General features: G+C 28.8%; 3 protein-coding genes across 7 annotated transcripts; all 3 read right to left on the bottom strand.

Annotated features, from left to right (window-relative positions):
- Positions 1–705: 705 nt before the first annotated feature.
- Positions 706–3,953, bottom strand: LOC130676761 (organic cation transporter protein-like). The gene is made up of 6 exons (XM_057483254.1): positions 3,190–3,953; positions 2,890–3,129; positions 2,558–2,816; positions 2,324–2,492; positions 1,940–2,226; positions 706–1,868 (listed from the first exon to the last, which is right to left on the bottom strand). The coding sequence occupies exons 1-6, from the start codon at positions 3,352–3,354 to the stop codon at positions 1,414–1,416; spliced, it is 1,575 nt and encodes a 524-aa protein (XP_057339237.1). The 5' UTR covers positions 3,355–3,953; the 3' UTR covers positions 706–1,413.
- Positions 3,954–5,932: 1,979 nt separating this feature from the next.
- LOC130676079 (solute carrier family 22 member 1-like) lies at positions 5,933–8,060 on the bottom strand. 2 transcript variants are annotated; one of them, XM_057482067.1, is made up of 4 exons: positions 7,221–8,054; positions 6,981–7,149; positions 6,597–6,883; positions 5,933–6,525 (listed from the first exon to the last, which is right to left on the bottom strand). In XM_057482067.1, exons 1-4 carry the CDS (start codon positions 7,243–7,245, stop codon positions 6,071–6,073), a joined length of 936 nt encoding a protein of 311 aa, XP_057338050.1. In that variant the 5' UTR covers positions 7,246–8,054; the 3' UTR covers positions 5,933–6,070. The 2 variants fall into 2 exon arrangements, with proteins under 2 accessions (XP_057338050.1, XP_057338051.1); XM_057482068.1 differs by having other exon boundaries at positions 6,368–6,525; positions 6,608–6,883; positions 7,221–8,060.
- On the bottom strand, positions 6,633–14,701 carry LOC130676077 (organic cation transporter protein-like). 4 transcript variants are annotated; one of them, XM_057482064.1, is made up of 9 exons: positions 14,391–14,701; positions 14,091–14,330; positions 13,759–14,017; positions 13,524–13,692; positions 12,660–12,949; positions 11,066–12,071; positions 9,991–10,270; positions 9,690–9,929; positions 6,633–6,773 (listed from the first exon to the last, which is right to left on the bottom strand). In XM_057482064.1, the coding sequence occupies exons 1-6, from the start codon at positions 14,550–14,552 to the stop codon at positions 11,554–11,556; spliced, it is 1,638 nt and encodes a 545-aa protein (XP_057338047.1). In that variant the 5' UTR covers positions 14,553–14,701; the 3' UTR covers positions 6,633–6,773; positions 9,690–9,929; positions 9,991–10,270; positions 11,066–11,553. The 4 variants fall into 4 exon arrangements, with proteins under 4 accessions (XP_057338047.1, XP_057338046.1, XP_057338048.1 ...); XM_057482063.1 differs by lacking the exon at positions 6,633–6,773 and adding an exon at positions 8,555–9,616; XM_057482065.1 differs by lacking the exon at positions 6,633–6,773 and adding an exon at positions 8,555–9,616 and having other exon boundaries at positions 11,103–12,071.
- Between the last annotated feature and the right edge of the window lie 441 nt (positions 14,702–15,142).

The following is a 15,142-nucleotide window of genomic DNA, read 5'->3' as shown; positions in this document are numbered from 1 at the left end:
GTCCATGACTTTGCACTGACGCGCATGCGCAGTAATTACTTAATTGTAGAAAAATGGCGGGAGAAAAGCCTATTCTTTTGCTGACTCAACTATAAATAAAAATCTGTCTATCGGTTGACCCTGCGGGCCAGCCCCAAAACTTCCCGCTATTTTCGAGCTCTTCGAGCTCGAAAATACTTTTGTGTGCCATTGTTTTCGAAAAAAACCGATATTAGCATTTCTTTCTCCCACGATATCTCAGGAACGAATTGACCGATTTTGATGGTTGAGGTGGCAATCGGCGTATTTTATTGAGTTCTAGAGCTGATAAAATTTTGAAATTGTTCGGTTCAGTTGTTTCGAAGATATTCGCAAAAAACCGTTTTTTACCATTTCTTTTGCCCGCGATAACTCTCGAACGAATTATCCGATTGAGATGGCTAAGGTGGCAATCGACGCGTTTTATCAAGTTCTAGAGCTGATTAGATTTTGGAGTTGATCGTATAAGTCGTTTCTGAGAAATCAATAAAAAACCAAAAAAAAAAAAAATTTTTTTTAAATTTTTATTCTTTGTATAACTTGTAAACTACATGATCGATTTACCCCAAAATCTAATCAAGACTAAGTTTTGGTGAGCTCTTTCGATCGCCACCAAGTACGTTCAAATCGGTTCATCCGTTCCAAAGATATCGTCGGACAAAAAAAAGTTCACACACACACACACATACACACGGACGTCCATTCGGGAATAGTCAGAATAGTTTCCTAGGACCTCAAAACGTCGACATCTGATGAAAACTCGATTTTCAAAAATCGGACCGAAACCAATAACTTCCCTTTTTTTAAAATTTTCAATTTTCTTAGCGGGAAGTTAATAATGCCCTATGTGTAAAAGTTGGGTTATGATGAAAGTTATATCAAGTCACTGATGAATCAGTGACTTTTATGTCCGCCATTAAAATTCACTGATTTACCAGTGAAGTTCACTGGGTAACCAATGGAATTAAATGGCCGCCAAGATCACTGATCGAATCAGTGAGTTTTACTAGTAAACCACTGATTCAAATTAAGAGAATAATTTCAAAAGTGTTACCTCTAGAAATTACCGATACTTGAAAGCTACGGCTTGATTTGATGATAAATGCCGGCTATATCCGCTTCAACATAATGAAAATAATATTAACGTAAATTTATCATGAGATTTTAAGAACGTCATTATAAGTAGATGGAAGAGATTAATGGTTTTAATTAAATGATAAAATCATCTATTACTTCGGGAAAATGTATATTTTTTTTTATGAATAAATTTCTGATTCGAAATTTTCATAGAGTTTTAAAAATTAAGTGATAATTTTTAAATAGACTACTTAGCATTAAACTCATCCAAACTCGTTGGGTTTGTAGTCAAATTAATTCCGAAAAAAATTTGATTATTTATAAAGGGATAATTAAACAGAGAAGCCCAGCAATGAGTGATGAAATACCGCAAAGGGTAGTAGGGGCCCACCAAGCAACTTGACTAAGAAAGTCAATAATGTATGGTGCTGTCATAGATCCAAGTTGTGCCATAACTAAGATCGATCCCAGAGCTGTATTTCTAACGGCTATTGGAAATAATTCAGAAGCGAGTAACATGTTTACAGTAAAACTTGTTATTAAGCAAAATTTTGCTACCATTGTCATTCCCATGATTACATTTATGTTTTCTTTTGGAACAGCTATGATAGACAGCATACAAATAGACGCAAGTATATAAATTATACAACTTGCTTTTTTGCAACTTAATTTTAACAAAACTACTGGAATTGACATGAGTGCAATTAGTTCAATAGATGCTGCTATCGATGAGTAAATATAACGATTAGTTTCAAAAAGATCTATATTGAAAACTGAAACAAAAAAACATAAATAAATAATTGAATATGTATATTTATAAAATAAATATTAATTTTTTTCTTACTTAGACAGTACCCGACCGACAGAGTGACGAAGAATGCAAAATACATGATAAGAAGTTTTTTTCGCAAAACTGGATCTGAGAAAAGAATTTTCGATTTCCCAAAATATCGTTTGAATCCTTTTGTTTTCTTAGTTTTCACATCAGAACTTTCTGATCGTAATGATAGAGTTGGACTTTCTGTAATAAGAGTCGGTTTATTAATAGCTTTATAATATTTTTCGATTATTTTTTTTGCTTCGTCATGACGATTTTGTGATATCAACCATCTCGGCGACTCTGGTACAAACCTGACAAGTAGAATAACATAGATACGTTTTTAGTTAATGATAAAAAAATTAATTTGTTTAGATGAATAATATGTAAATTATAAAGAAAAAAATTTACCAAATGATAATTACTGCTGAAAAAGAAAAAAATGACAGTGCTAATTGCAAATATCGCCAATCCAATACAAAATACGCTATCCCTATAAGAACTAAAGTGCCAATTGGGAACATTGTATCCATAATTGTGCCAACTAAATTTTTTTTATGATTTTTTGCAACTTCCGACACTAAAATTTGAAAAATTATCACTTTATGTCATACATTTGTTTAAAGTATACTTAATTCTTCTTACAAATTGTGTATGCTGATGAATACATAGAACTAACGCTTGCTCCTATAAAGAATTTGGAAACAACATAAGCCCAAAACCATGGGACTAATCCAGATAAAAATACAAAAACAATTTGTAATACTAAGCCGACCATCAATGCTTGTTTTCTTCCATATTTATCTGAGTATATTCCCAAAATTAAATCACCTAATAATTTTCCAAGTGCATACGCAAGAAATGTATTTGCTCGATGCACTTTTCTATCGCAGACTAATTGCCACTTGTATGAAAGAAACATTAACAATATTATTATTATTATCAATAACCATAAATATTCGTCGTTGAATACTTACTTGATTGACAATCGTCGACCTTCCACTTTTATCAAATACAAACGATGAACAAGAAACAACACTGGTATTAAATTCAATATCTTCTACATATTCTATCGCTTCTTCATGTCTCAAACTTGCGAGATATGTATAATTATAATCATACTTTTGGCATTCGTCGATTATAGAAATATTTTTAATTTGTTCATCTGTCCAATTCGCATTTGTAAGCTCCGGAATGGAGCACCAATAATTGGGTACCTTTATAAATTTTTAGTTCATCACGTATAAATAGATTAATTTATAAAAAGTGATAAATACCTCAGCAATGAAGATATAAGACATCGTATGTAATCCATTTATCAACGATACTGAGACACAAACAGCCAAAACAATCCAAAGAAGTTGAGAACCCTCTCCAAGTTTATCCAAAGCTCGCAAAATATTCTTCTCTTGGGTTTTTTTATTTTCTTCACTTTCCATCATTTATTCAAATAATGCTAATGTATGATAGGTAAATTCGTTCTTAATAAAACCACATTAATAAAAAATATAAAAAAATCCTAACGACCTAATATCATAAGTATTGAATTTTAACAACCGTCTTCTTCAAACTGGTAAAACAATATGACTTGAATAAAATTCTTAATCATTTTTTTGTTTTAATATAATTTTTTTCATATTGATCAAACCTACAAACGATTGTACCATTTGTATAAATAAAAAATATACATAAAAGATATGTAAAATTTAAGTTAGGAAAATAGAATGGCTCGTTTAATAATATTATATTTAAATGCAAACTGTCTATTCTATAGTCCGACTTTTAATCACAGAAATCGCTGAACCCACGTAAAGGCCTCATTACTTTACTTTAACGTTATCATTATTATATTTTATTACTTCTCTAAATTTTATGATCATTATCATTATTAGAATTGCTGAGTATTACAAAAATAATTAAAATATAAATAATTTTTTATATAATAAAAGTTTCTGAGAAAATAGTAACACGTTAGTACAAAATACAGAACATCAAATTCCGGCTAGAATAAATAAGAAACTGCCGTCAGCCGGACCCACGTTACTGAAATGATAATATCAAGATACGTTTAAGTGATTCATTATCGCAAAGGAAATGATTTCGATAATCTATTCCAAGCGTTTACTGTCCTAAATGTTGAGGTGATTTACGTGTACCCATCTACAGATACTATTGAGAAATAACGCTAATTATACGCACTAATACTCTGCGCTAATAATCGATAAGGGAAATACTGGGTATTTGTTTAGTCTGACAGTCTATTTTTCTGTACTATTAATTGAAACGATAAGCTAAAAATTATGCAGTGATAAAAAACTCAGTTTTAAAAATGCAGATGAAACATAAAACTCTAACTTAATTATATGCCAAGGTCAGAGACCCAGTATTCGATCAGAGAACTAGTACTCAATCACTCGTGTATTTGTATATCTATATTTGCTAGATTTGACTAAATGTAGATATATAAGTACATGGAGTGATTGGGCACTAGGTTTTTCACCTTATAACAGAAAACTTTACAATTTGCGGATCTATTTATTTATCGTTTAGGATTAAACAAAAAAAAAGAAATAGTTCAACATTTGAATTTAATTCGTCTGAAAAACTTTTTGAGAGATAATATTTCTAGATAGGTCCTAAAAATAAAGATTGATTAAATTTTAATCATAAATCATATTGAACACAAAAAAAAATGATATTTGACAATGACACATAATGATCCAATGTTGAGATAACCCTGATTAAAAAAAGGAATTTGATAGAATTAAAAAGAAATAAAATGTTAATATTTTCAAATTCTGCTGAATACTGTAAATTCTTTTTCAAAATTCACGATTAATCATATTAAATACTTTTTAATACTAAAATGATCGAAAGAAGTAATAGGATATGACAGAATTAAACTAGCATTTAAAATTTCTGATTTTATTGAATCCTTTTAATCCTGAAATAATGTTTTCATTTAATTATCTTTTTAGGTTACAAAAGGATTCGACTAGTATTATAAATTTCTATTTCTACTGAATAATTTTTAATACTGAAATAATGTCTTCTGAGTCCTTCTGAATCATATTTTCATGATTGGATAGCATTCGTGAGAATATAAATTTTTTTAATTCTATCAAATTCTTTTTTTTTAATCAGGGAAGTGAATAATTGGCTCCGTAGTAAAATAATCGACAACAAAATAAGCAAACCATAACTTCACTCCAACAATGAATTATATATAACAAATTTAATAACAATGAATTTTTACAGTATCTTTAATATTTTATCTAAATTGAATATTAATATGTTATTAATTCTGCACATTTTATTATGATTATTTAACTGCAGTATCGATTAGTTATAGTTAACAACTATAAAGTTGCATATTGCAATTTACTCGTATACTCTTATACATCTTGAATACATTTTTGATATTAATGGAATTGTTTAATTTCTAGTAAAAAAAAGGATGAAAAAATAACTTGATTATTTTTCGAATCAATTTGAATTTTGAACAAAAATATATTATTAAGTTTTCGATTATTTTCTGTTATCCTTCTTTTTTATGTACAAGAAATATATATCTATATATATCTACAAATATTGTTTATCTCTACATCTTTATAGCACATATTAATATTTCATATATTTATGTTTACACACATATATATAAATATATATCTATAAAAATAGAATTTCTGTAAAAATCATAATTGTCTTATGAGAGACTTTAAAAAATCTTTGATTTATAAAAAACATAATTTATATTGAAGTTCGATATCCATATTTTTTTCAAGACCTTTGAATGTAAATATATACGACTTTAAAATTTTGATTTCCTAGAATTACCTTTACGAAAAAACTGGTTAGATTTCATGGTAATGCCGCCAATACCTGCTTGAAGATAAAAAAAAAAGAATTTTAATTGTTTTAAATTTGTCTTGACATTTCAATGACGTAATTACGAGAAGTTGAAAAAGATTACAACTTCAAATTGAATTGATGAAAATGTCAATTATTTAAAAAAAAAAAAAAAAAAATATAAGGTTTTTTTTTTTTTTAAGAATTTATTTAAAAAATGAGATATTCATTTTCAATGGACTGATTTATTTAAAATTAATAAAAATTTATTGGGGTTTCCGTTGAATAAATAAAAATAAATTAAATCATTTAAGTAGGGATAATTAAACAGAGGAGCCCAGCTATGAATGATGAAATGCCGCAAAGTGTAGTAGGAGCCCACCAAGCAACTTGACTAAGAAAGTCAATAATGTATGGAGCTGTCATAGATCCAAGTTGTGACATAACTAAGCCCGTTCCTATGGCTGTATTTCGAACCGCTATCGGAAATAATTCAGAAGCAAGTAACATGTTTACAGTAAAACTTGTTATCAAGCAAAATTTTGCTACCATTGTCATTCCCATAATTACATTTATGTTTTCTTTTGGAACAGCTATGATAGACAGCATACAAATAGACGCAAGTATATAAATTATACAACTTGCTTTTTTGCAACTTAATTTTAACAAAATCACTGGAATTGACAGGAGAGCAATTAGTTCAATGGATGCTGCTATCGATGAATAAATATAACGATTAGTTTCAAAAAGATCTATATTGAAAACTGAAACAAAAAAACAAAAATAAATAATTGAATATGTATATTTCTAAAATAAATATTAATTTTTTTCTTACTCAGACAGTACCCGACAGATAGAGTGACGAAGAATGCAAAATACATGATAAAAAGTTTTTTTCGCAAAACTGGATCTGAGAAAAGAATTTTCGATTTCCCAAAATATCGTTTGAATTCTTTTTTTTTCTTGGTTTTCACATCAGAACTTTCTGATCGTAATGATAGAGTTGGACTTTCTGTAATAAGAGTCGGTTTATTAATAGCTTTATAATATTTTTCGATTATTTTTTTTGCTTCGTCATGACGATTTTGTGATATCAACCATCTTGGCGACTCTGGTACAAACCTGACAAGTAGAATAACATAGATACGTTTTTAGTTAATGATAAAAAAATTAATTTGTTTAGATGGATACTATGTAAACTATAGAAAAAAAAAATTACCAAATAATAATTACTAATAACAAAGTAAATGATGACATTGCTAATTGCAAATGTCGCCAATCGGATAGAAAATAAGCTATTATTATAAGAAATAAAGTGCCAATGGGGAACATCGTATCAATAATTGTACCAAATAAATTTTTTTTGTGACTTTTGGAAACCTCCGATACTATAAAATTCAAAGGATTATTTATTAGTCACACTTCAGCCAAAATCAGAAATGATGGATTTCATTCTTACAAATAGTATATCCTGTTGAATACATAGAACTTAGGCTTGCTCCCACAAAAAATTTAGAAATAATATAAGCCCAAAACCATGGAAATATTACAGGTATAGGTACGAAAACAATTTGTAATACTACACTGAGAGAAAAGTGCTTAGTAACCTGAACTATTCAGCGACAGATATAAAAATATAGTCTCCTTAACCAATTTTTATTGTTACTGGAACTATATACTAGTGTGAATCAGCACGAAAAAATAGTTACATTAACTAAACTTAAGAAACTATTTTTGCCTCATTATGGTCACTACAAAACTTCAATCTTTTTAAATCAAGACTTAGTAGTGAACACAATATTACCTTTATCATTGAGTCGATTAACATAATATAGATACAGTAACTATGTTAGCTTAGTGACTGTATGATAGTTGGTAGAAATAATTTTAATAGTTGACTCAACTAAGAGTTTAGTTGCCGTCTCATAGAACTGCATTTATTTAGTTTCTTTTACTACTGACAAAAGTATCAACCGTACTATTTCATCTTAGTTGTCTAAACAACCAATTTCCAGTTAATTTAATAATTATAGAATATTTCTGCTGACTAATAATCAACTGTAAAAAAAAATTCAAAGGAGAATATAGTTATGGATATCCTTAATATTTAGTTTCTCTGGCTATAAATTCCGATCCTAATGCCAAAAGTGCGTACTGCAAAATATACACCTTATTGGTTCTGCTGAGCCAAAGAAGCGTATCAAACATTTTTTTTGCTTATCAATTCCGAATTGTTAAAAATGTGAAGATCGATTAAAAAAGTGAAAAAAAATTTTTTTTTTTATACCAAAAGGGCGTGTAAAAATTTTTTGTTGTCAATCAATTCGGAATTATTTATTAAAATGAAAATCAATCAAGATAATTTATATCTTTTCTCCCAATAAATTTTCCTTTTAGCTTAAACAACTTTTTTTTTTTTTTTTTTTTGGTTGAAGCATACAAAAATTCTCGCGTTAAAAAAATAGTAGTTATTCTGAGAAAATTTATTTTCTTCAAACTAAAAAATGCAATTGTTACTAAAAACTAACATATCTCCTATATTAAGAAATTAAAACTCTTTAAATAAGTAAACATTTTTCGATTTAAGCGTGAGAATATGTTGACTTGAAAAAAAATATTTCGATTCGAGATAAAAATTCAAGATAAATTTTTACTTGTCACAGAAGTTTTTATTTCTTAATATTAGATATTTTTTTGAAGCAAGATGTAATAGTTTTTTGTAGCAATCTGCACTTTTTTGTTTAAAGAAAATAAAATTTCTCTGAATGAGTACTATTATTTAGCGCAAGAACTTTTCATGCTCCAACCAAAACAGAATAGTTGCTTAAACTAAGGGATAAATTTCTTGGGAGAAAAGATATATATGGAGGAGAGAGAAGTCACCAGAGCAAGGCAACAGCATTGGGAGTAGTTCGGTGCTCGCCACTAGATCGCGCCCACCTTTTGTAGTGTCCCTGATAAGAAATTTATTTCAGAAGTATTATATTCCAAGCTTGAGAACAATTCTGGCATTAGAATTTATCTGTTATTTGACAGAGTGACTAGTATCATTTTTGATTGTAATATAGTATGTACTAAATTACATTATGACATTAATGTTTAACATTAATGTTTCCTAAAATAATTTTTGTAATAATAGAAAAACATCAAGTACATTTAATGTAATAGAAAAAAAATTTTCTGTATTTATCATATAAATGTTGGCTATTAAAGAAAGAAGAATTCAGTAACAATAAAACAAAATTTGCACTACAGATCGCTAAATAAATTTGTTTCTTGCAATACTAAATTATGGCAATGGTAACTATGAATGTTTAGTTACAATAAGTCAAATTAGTACATTCGCAGAAAGTTCGATTTTCTAGTGTGTACATCTAGACACAAATACTTTTTGCTACTATTATAAATGATCTGAAGAACTAAGTGTACATTATTAACATCACAATAATCTTAATGTTTATTAGACTAAGAATAAATTGCTTACTACAATATAAATTATAGTTATGTTAACTTTAAACTGATAGTAATAAAAACTTTCCCTAAACTAGTTATGTTCATTATTGCTATCTTAGTATATGTAACTAAAAATAGTAAGAACGACTATGTAGTCGTAGAGCACTTTACTGTGGCGTATTAGTTACTGAAACTGACTTCAATAGCTGAGTCGTCTGTGAACTACGATTCCTTAGTTCAGAAAACCGATTTTTTCTCTCAGTGTACGCCAATAATTAATGTTGGTTTTCTTCCATATTTATCTGAGTATATTCCCAAAATAAAATCACCTAATAATTTTCCTAGTGCATGTGCAAGAAATGTATTTGCTCTATACACTTTTCTATCACAGACCAGTTGCCACTGATGTTTAACAAACGTTAACAATATTATTATTGTTATCAATAATTACAAGTATTCGTCATTGAATACCTACTTGATTGACAATCGTCGACCTTCCACTTTTATCAAATAAAAACGATGAACAAGAAACAACACTGGTATTGAATTCATTATCTTTGATATAATCTGCGGCTTCTTCATATTCCAAGCTCGCGAGATACGTGTAATTATAATCATATTTTTGACATCCATTGATTATAGAAATATTCTTAATTTGTACATCTGTCCAATTTGCATTTGTAAGCTCTGGAATAGCGCACCAATAATTAGGTACCTATAAAAATATAACATTTATTTAAGTATAATTGGATTGTTTTATAAAAAGTGATAAATACCTCAGCAATGAATATATAACCCATTGTATGTAATCCATTTATAATTGTTACTGAGACACTAACAGCCAAAATCATCCAAACAATTTGTGAACCTTCTCCAAGTTTATCCAAAGCTCGCAAAATAAACTTCTCTTGAATTCGTCTACTTTCTTCACTCTCCATGATTCATTTCATTAATGATATATGACGGGTACGTTTTGTCGAAATAAAACTACTTCAATAATGGAAGCCGACGACATAATATCATAAGTATCAAATGTTAACAGCCATCTTCTTTAAACTGATAAAACAATATGACTTGAATAAAATTCTTAGTTAAATTTTAATCAGAACCTTACTTAGTTAAATGAATTAGTATCGGAGGATATAGGAACAAAAACTGGTGTAAATTAACGAATTATTACTTGCAAGTAATCATTCGTTAATTTACACCAGCTTTTGTTCCTATATTCTCTGATACTAATTCATTTAAAGTTCTTAATAATTTTTTTCTTTTAATATAAATTTTTTAATATTCATTAAAACTACAACCGATTGAACCATTTGTATAAATAAAAAATATACATAAAAGATATGTAAAATTTAAGTTAGGAAAATAGAATAGCTCGCGTAATAATATTATATTTGAATACAAACTGCTTATTCTACAGTCCGACTTTTAATCACAGAAATCGCTGAACCCACGTAAAGGCCTCATTACTTTACTTTAACGTTATCATTATTATATTTTATTACTCCTCTAAATTTTATGATCATTATCATTATTAGAAATGCTGAGCATTACAAAAATAATTAAAATATAAATAATTTTTTATATAATAAAATTTTTTGAGAAAATAGAAACACGTTAGTACAAAATACAGAACATCAAATTCCGGCTAGAATAAATAAGAAACTGCCGTCAGCCGGACCCACGTTACTGAAATAATAATATAAAGATACGTTTGAGTGATTCATTATCGCAACCGAAATGATTTCGATAATCTATTCCAAGCGTTTACTGTCCTAAATGTTGTGGGGATTTATGTGTACCCATCTACAGATACTATTGAGAAATAACGCTAATTATACGCACTAATACTCTGCGCTAATATAGTAGATAAGAAAAATACCAGACACTTGTTTAGTCTCACTGTAAGTTTACAGTGTATTTATTTAAATCATTTATTGAATCAAATTATCAAATACTTAAATTGGCACTGTGTTAATCCACTAATTTGTTGATTCACAATAAAATACATAATTCTGAACAATATACATTTTCAAGTCCAATTAATGGTTGACTTTTTACGTTAAAATCTAGGGATCTAATAAATTAAAAGAAGCAGACATAATACTGAATTTTTATAACTTTTAATCCGGAATCACTCTCAAAAAATTAACTGATTTAAATGATTTTGGTTGCAATCGAAATGTCATCTCAAAGAAAACGGCTGATAATATTTTCAATGTCACCGAAATTAATTAAATGATTCAGATAATTTCTACAGAATTCAATTGTGGTTGGTAAAATAAAAATAAATACAAAATTAATTATGATTATAATCTATTGATAAAATTTATCTAAGTTCTATTCTTCAGTGGTATTTCTTCTTCAGTGTTGATATCATTTTCATTATTTAGTTCATTTTTGGGTATTATAAAAATGAAAAGTCCTGTTGTAAATGATAAAGTAGCACAAAGTGCAGGGGGTGCCCACCAGGAAACTTGACCAAGCAAATCAACAATATATGGTGCTGTCATTGATCCAATTTGGCCCATAAGTAAACTTGTACCAAAAGCCGAATTTCTAACACCTGGGGGGAATGATTCTAAGCAATATAAGAAGATAACAGTAAAACATGCTGTTATAAAAAATTTTGATATCATTGTCATTCCCATAATTATATTTATTTTGCCTTCCGGAATTGCTACAGACGATAGAATAAAAATCGACGCAACAATGAGAAGTATAGCACTTGCTTTTTGGCAACTTAATTTTGACAAAATTATTGGAACTGAAAAAACTGACATTAGTTCGAAAATTGCTCCTATTGCTGAATATATATAACGATTAGTTTCAAAAAGATCAATATTGAAAACTGAAATAAAAAAAAAATAAATAATTGAATATACCTATACACGGAGAGAAAAATATCGCCAGATTAAGTATACGTATCGCTATTTTGGCTATACGCTGTATAGTCATCTTACTTAACGATACGCCGTATAGCCAGTTCAGCTATACAGAGTATCCTCACAGTGGATCGTCAAAATGACGATCCGTATCCTTATTTTAGGCATTTCATGAATCGCTGACATGACTATTGCGCAAACTCTGTATTTAGGCATCCGGCAACCGAGAACGACGATTCGTATAGCCAATTTAGCTATACGGATCCTCACGCTGGCGATACGGATACCTATATTAACGAAACTACATATCGTTACAAAGGCTATCCGTCGTATTGTTAAATTAAATAAACGAATACTTAACCTAACCCAAATACGTATGTTTACTTTAACGATACTATAGATTATTAAATTAATATGAGAGTATTCCTAAATTAGGTATACGAATCGTTATTCTGACGATACGTCATTTGAGGATACATTGGATAGTCATTCTGGCGATATTTTTCTCTCCGTGTAGATATATTGATAAAAATATAAAAAAATTTTTGATTTACCAAGGTAGTAATAAAGTGAAAAAGCAACAGAGAACACATAATACATGCTAAAAATTTTTTTTCTTAATATAGGATCTGAAAATAAAATTGTCGATTTTCCAAAATATCGTTTCAAACCTTTCTTAGAATTTTGTTCGGGTGTAGATTTTTCTAATGGTAATAATGTCAGTGTTGGGCTTTCTATAATAAGAGAAGGTGAATTAATAGCTTTGTAATATTTCTCGATTATTTTCTGGGCTTCATCATGACGATTTTTTGATATTAACCACCGTGGTGACTCTGGCACAAACCTAATGGGAAAGGGTATCAAAACATAAGTTGTAAAATAAAAATGATAAAAAAGTTTTTAGATAATGGACCGTTCATAAAATACGTTCGCACTTATGGGGGAGAAGGGGGTGTAGCTTACTATGGCAAGGTAAACAAGGGGGGACGAGGGGTCTAAGGAAACGTGACGTTCGCAGCTTCCCTGATTAAAAAACTGCGATTGAAACCAATTAATTCCAATTGAAAGTCTATCGAATTTCAATCGGAGTCAATCGGAATTCAGCGGTTTCAATCGAAGTTTTTAATCAGGTTGTCAAACAATTTTTAAAATTTTTCTCTCGGTTTTTTTAAATTTTATTTTTTCATTATGATAGAAATTTATTCTTTCATATTTGTGAGTATATAAATATTTCTATGTATATAATTCCGTCATAATAGGAAAGGGGGGTCAATCATTTGTGACGCAATATTGATAGGGGAATAGCGGAAATAGTGACGAAGGGGGAGGGGGGTCAACAAGAGTTAGAATTTTGTGTGACGTATTTTATAAACGGCCCCTAACTAAAATGAAAATTATAAAGAAAAATAATAATTTACCAAATAAGAATTATTAATGCAACAGTAAAAGATGATAGTACTAATTGCAAATGTCGCCAATCTAATAAAAAATAAGCGATACTTATAAGAATTAAAGAACCAATTGTAAACATTGAATCAATAATGGCGCCGAACACATTTTTTCTGTGACTTTTGGTAATTTCCGACACTACGATTTTCAAAATTATTATTCAACTGTCATACTTTATTGAAAAGTATAATAAATACTTCTTACGAATTGTGTATGCTGATGAATACATAGAACTAACGCTTAATCCTAAAATAAATCGTAAAATAATATACGCCCAAAACCATGGAACTAATGCACATGATGAAACTGCAATAGTTTGTAACAATACTCCAATAATTAATGCTCGTTTTCTTCCATATTTATCTGCGACTGCTCCCAAAGTTCCATCACCAACAAGTTTTCCAAATGCATATACAAGAAATGTATTTGCTCTATACACTTTTCTATCGCAGACCAGTTGCCACTGATATTAAAGAAACATTAATGACATTATTATTGTTATTAATAAATATAAGTATTCGTCGTTCAATACTTACGTCATTGACAATTGTCGACCTTCCGCTATTATCAAATACAAACGACGAACAAGAAACAACACTGGTATTGAATTCACTATTTTTGACATATTCTATGGCTTCTTCATATCCCGAATTCGCGAGATACGTGTAATTATAATCATACTTTTGGCATTCGTCGATTATAGAAATATTTTTAATTTGTTCATCTGTCCAATTCGCATTTTTAAGCTCCGGAATAGAGCACCAATAATTGGGTACCTTTGTAAATTTTTAGTTTATCACGTATAAATAGATTATTTTATAAAAAGTGATAAATACCTCAGCAATGAATATATAAGACATCGTATTTAATCCATTTATCAATGAGACTAAAATACTAGCGAATAAAACGATCCAAAGAAGTTGTGAACTTTGTCCAAGTTCATCTAAAGCTTGTAAAATAAACTTCTCTTGATTTTCTTTGTCTTCTTTAGTTTTCATGATTAAATCAATTAATGCTAATATATCACAGGTACGTTCTAATATTTATTAATTATTTACAGTAATTTGATAGAACAATATTACGAGAGTGATTTCTGACGGTTGACTTCTTTAGAATGATAAGACTGCATAATTATAGCACGCTTTGTTATTATTTTCTTTTTTTTATGTAATTTGTATTACATATAGATATGGATAATATTAGATGGAATTGCTGATACCGTACGCATATATAAGTAAGAATTCTTTATTTGAATTTATGCCATAATCGTTTTTTTATAATTGCCTAATATTATGATATTTAAAAAAACAAATATTTCGTAGTTAAGTAGATGTTTATTTACGAAAATTGGAACAATTACATACTAAATATAAATTATACTAAGTCCCAGGTAGATTAACGAGCTGTCAAAAGCCGGGCTTACGTTACTCAAAAGATAATTTAGAGATATGTACAAGTGATTTATTATCACAAAATTAATGATTACGACAAAAAAAAAATAAATTTTGCTTCTATTGTTTTAAATGTTGGGAAATTCATATATATTTCACAGTGATTCTGAAGAAATAAAATGAACTATACACAGTGA

The sequence above is a fragment of the Microplitis mediator genome, chromosome 10, assembly GCF_029852145.1.
Source record: "Microplitis mediator isolate UGA2020A chromosome 10, iyMicMedi2.1, whole genome shotgun sequence".
NCBI classification, from domain to species: domain Eukaryota; kingdom Metazoa; phylum Arthropoda; class Insecta; order Hymenoptera; family Braconidae; genus Microplitis; species Microplitis mediator.
This window is presented reverse-complemented; position numbering and strand designations above follow the sequence as displayed.

Excerpts from the sequence above, each read along its gene's own strand:
- LOC130676079 (XM_057482067.1), bottom strand. The coding sequence starts at position 7,245 with ATGTATTCAACAGGATATACTATTT. Across the intron at positions 7,150-7,220 it reads TTCAACAGGATATACTATTT|TATCGGAGGTTTCCAAAAGT; the intron begins GTAAGAATGAAA and ends TGAATTTTATAG. Across the intron at positions 6,884-6,980 it reads TTATTAGTAATTATTATTTG|GTTTGTACCAGAGTCGCCAA; the intron begins GTAATTTTTTTT and ends TCTACTTGTCAG.
- LOC130676077 (XM_057482064.1), bottom strand. The coding sequence starts at position 14,552 with ATGAAAACTAAAGAAGACAAAGAAAATCAAGAGAAGTTTATTTTACAA. Across the intron at positions 12,950-13,523 it reads GCATTAATAATTCTTATTTG|GTTTGTGCCAGAGTCACCAC; the intron begins GTAAATTATTAT and ends CTTTCCCATTAG. Across the intron at positions 12,072-12,659 it reads TTCACTTTATTACTACCTTG|TTTTCAATATTGATCTTTTT; the intron begins GTAAATCAAAAA and ends TTTTTATTTCAG.
- LOC130676761 (XM_057483254.1), bottom strand. The coding sequence starts at position 3,354 with ATGATGGAAAGTGAAGAAAATAAAAAAACCCAAGAGAAGAATATTTTG. Across the intron at positions 2,817-2,889 it reads GGTCGACGATTGTCAATCAA|TGGCAATTAGTCTGCGATAG; the intron begins GTAAGTATTCAA and ends CTTTCATACAAG. Across the intron at positions 2,227-2,323 it reads TCAGCAGTAATTATCATTTG|GTTTGTACCAGAGTCGCCGA; the intron begins GTAAATTTTTTT and ends TCTACTTGTCAG.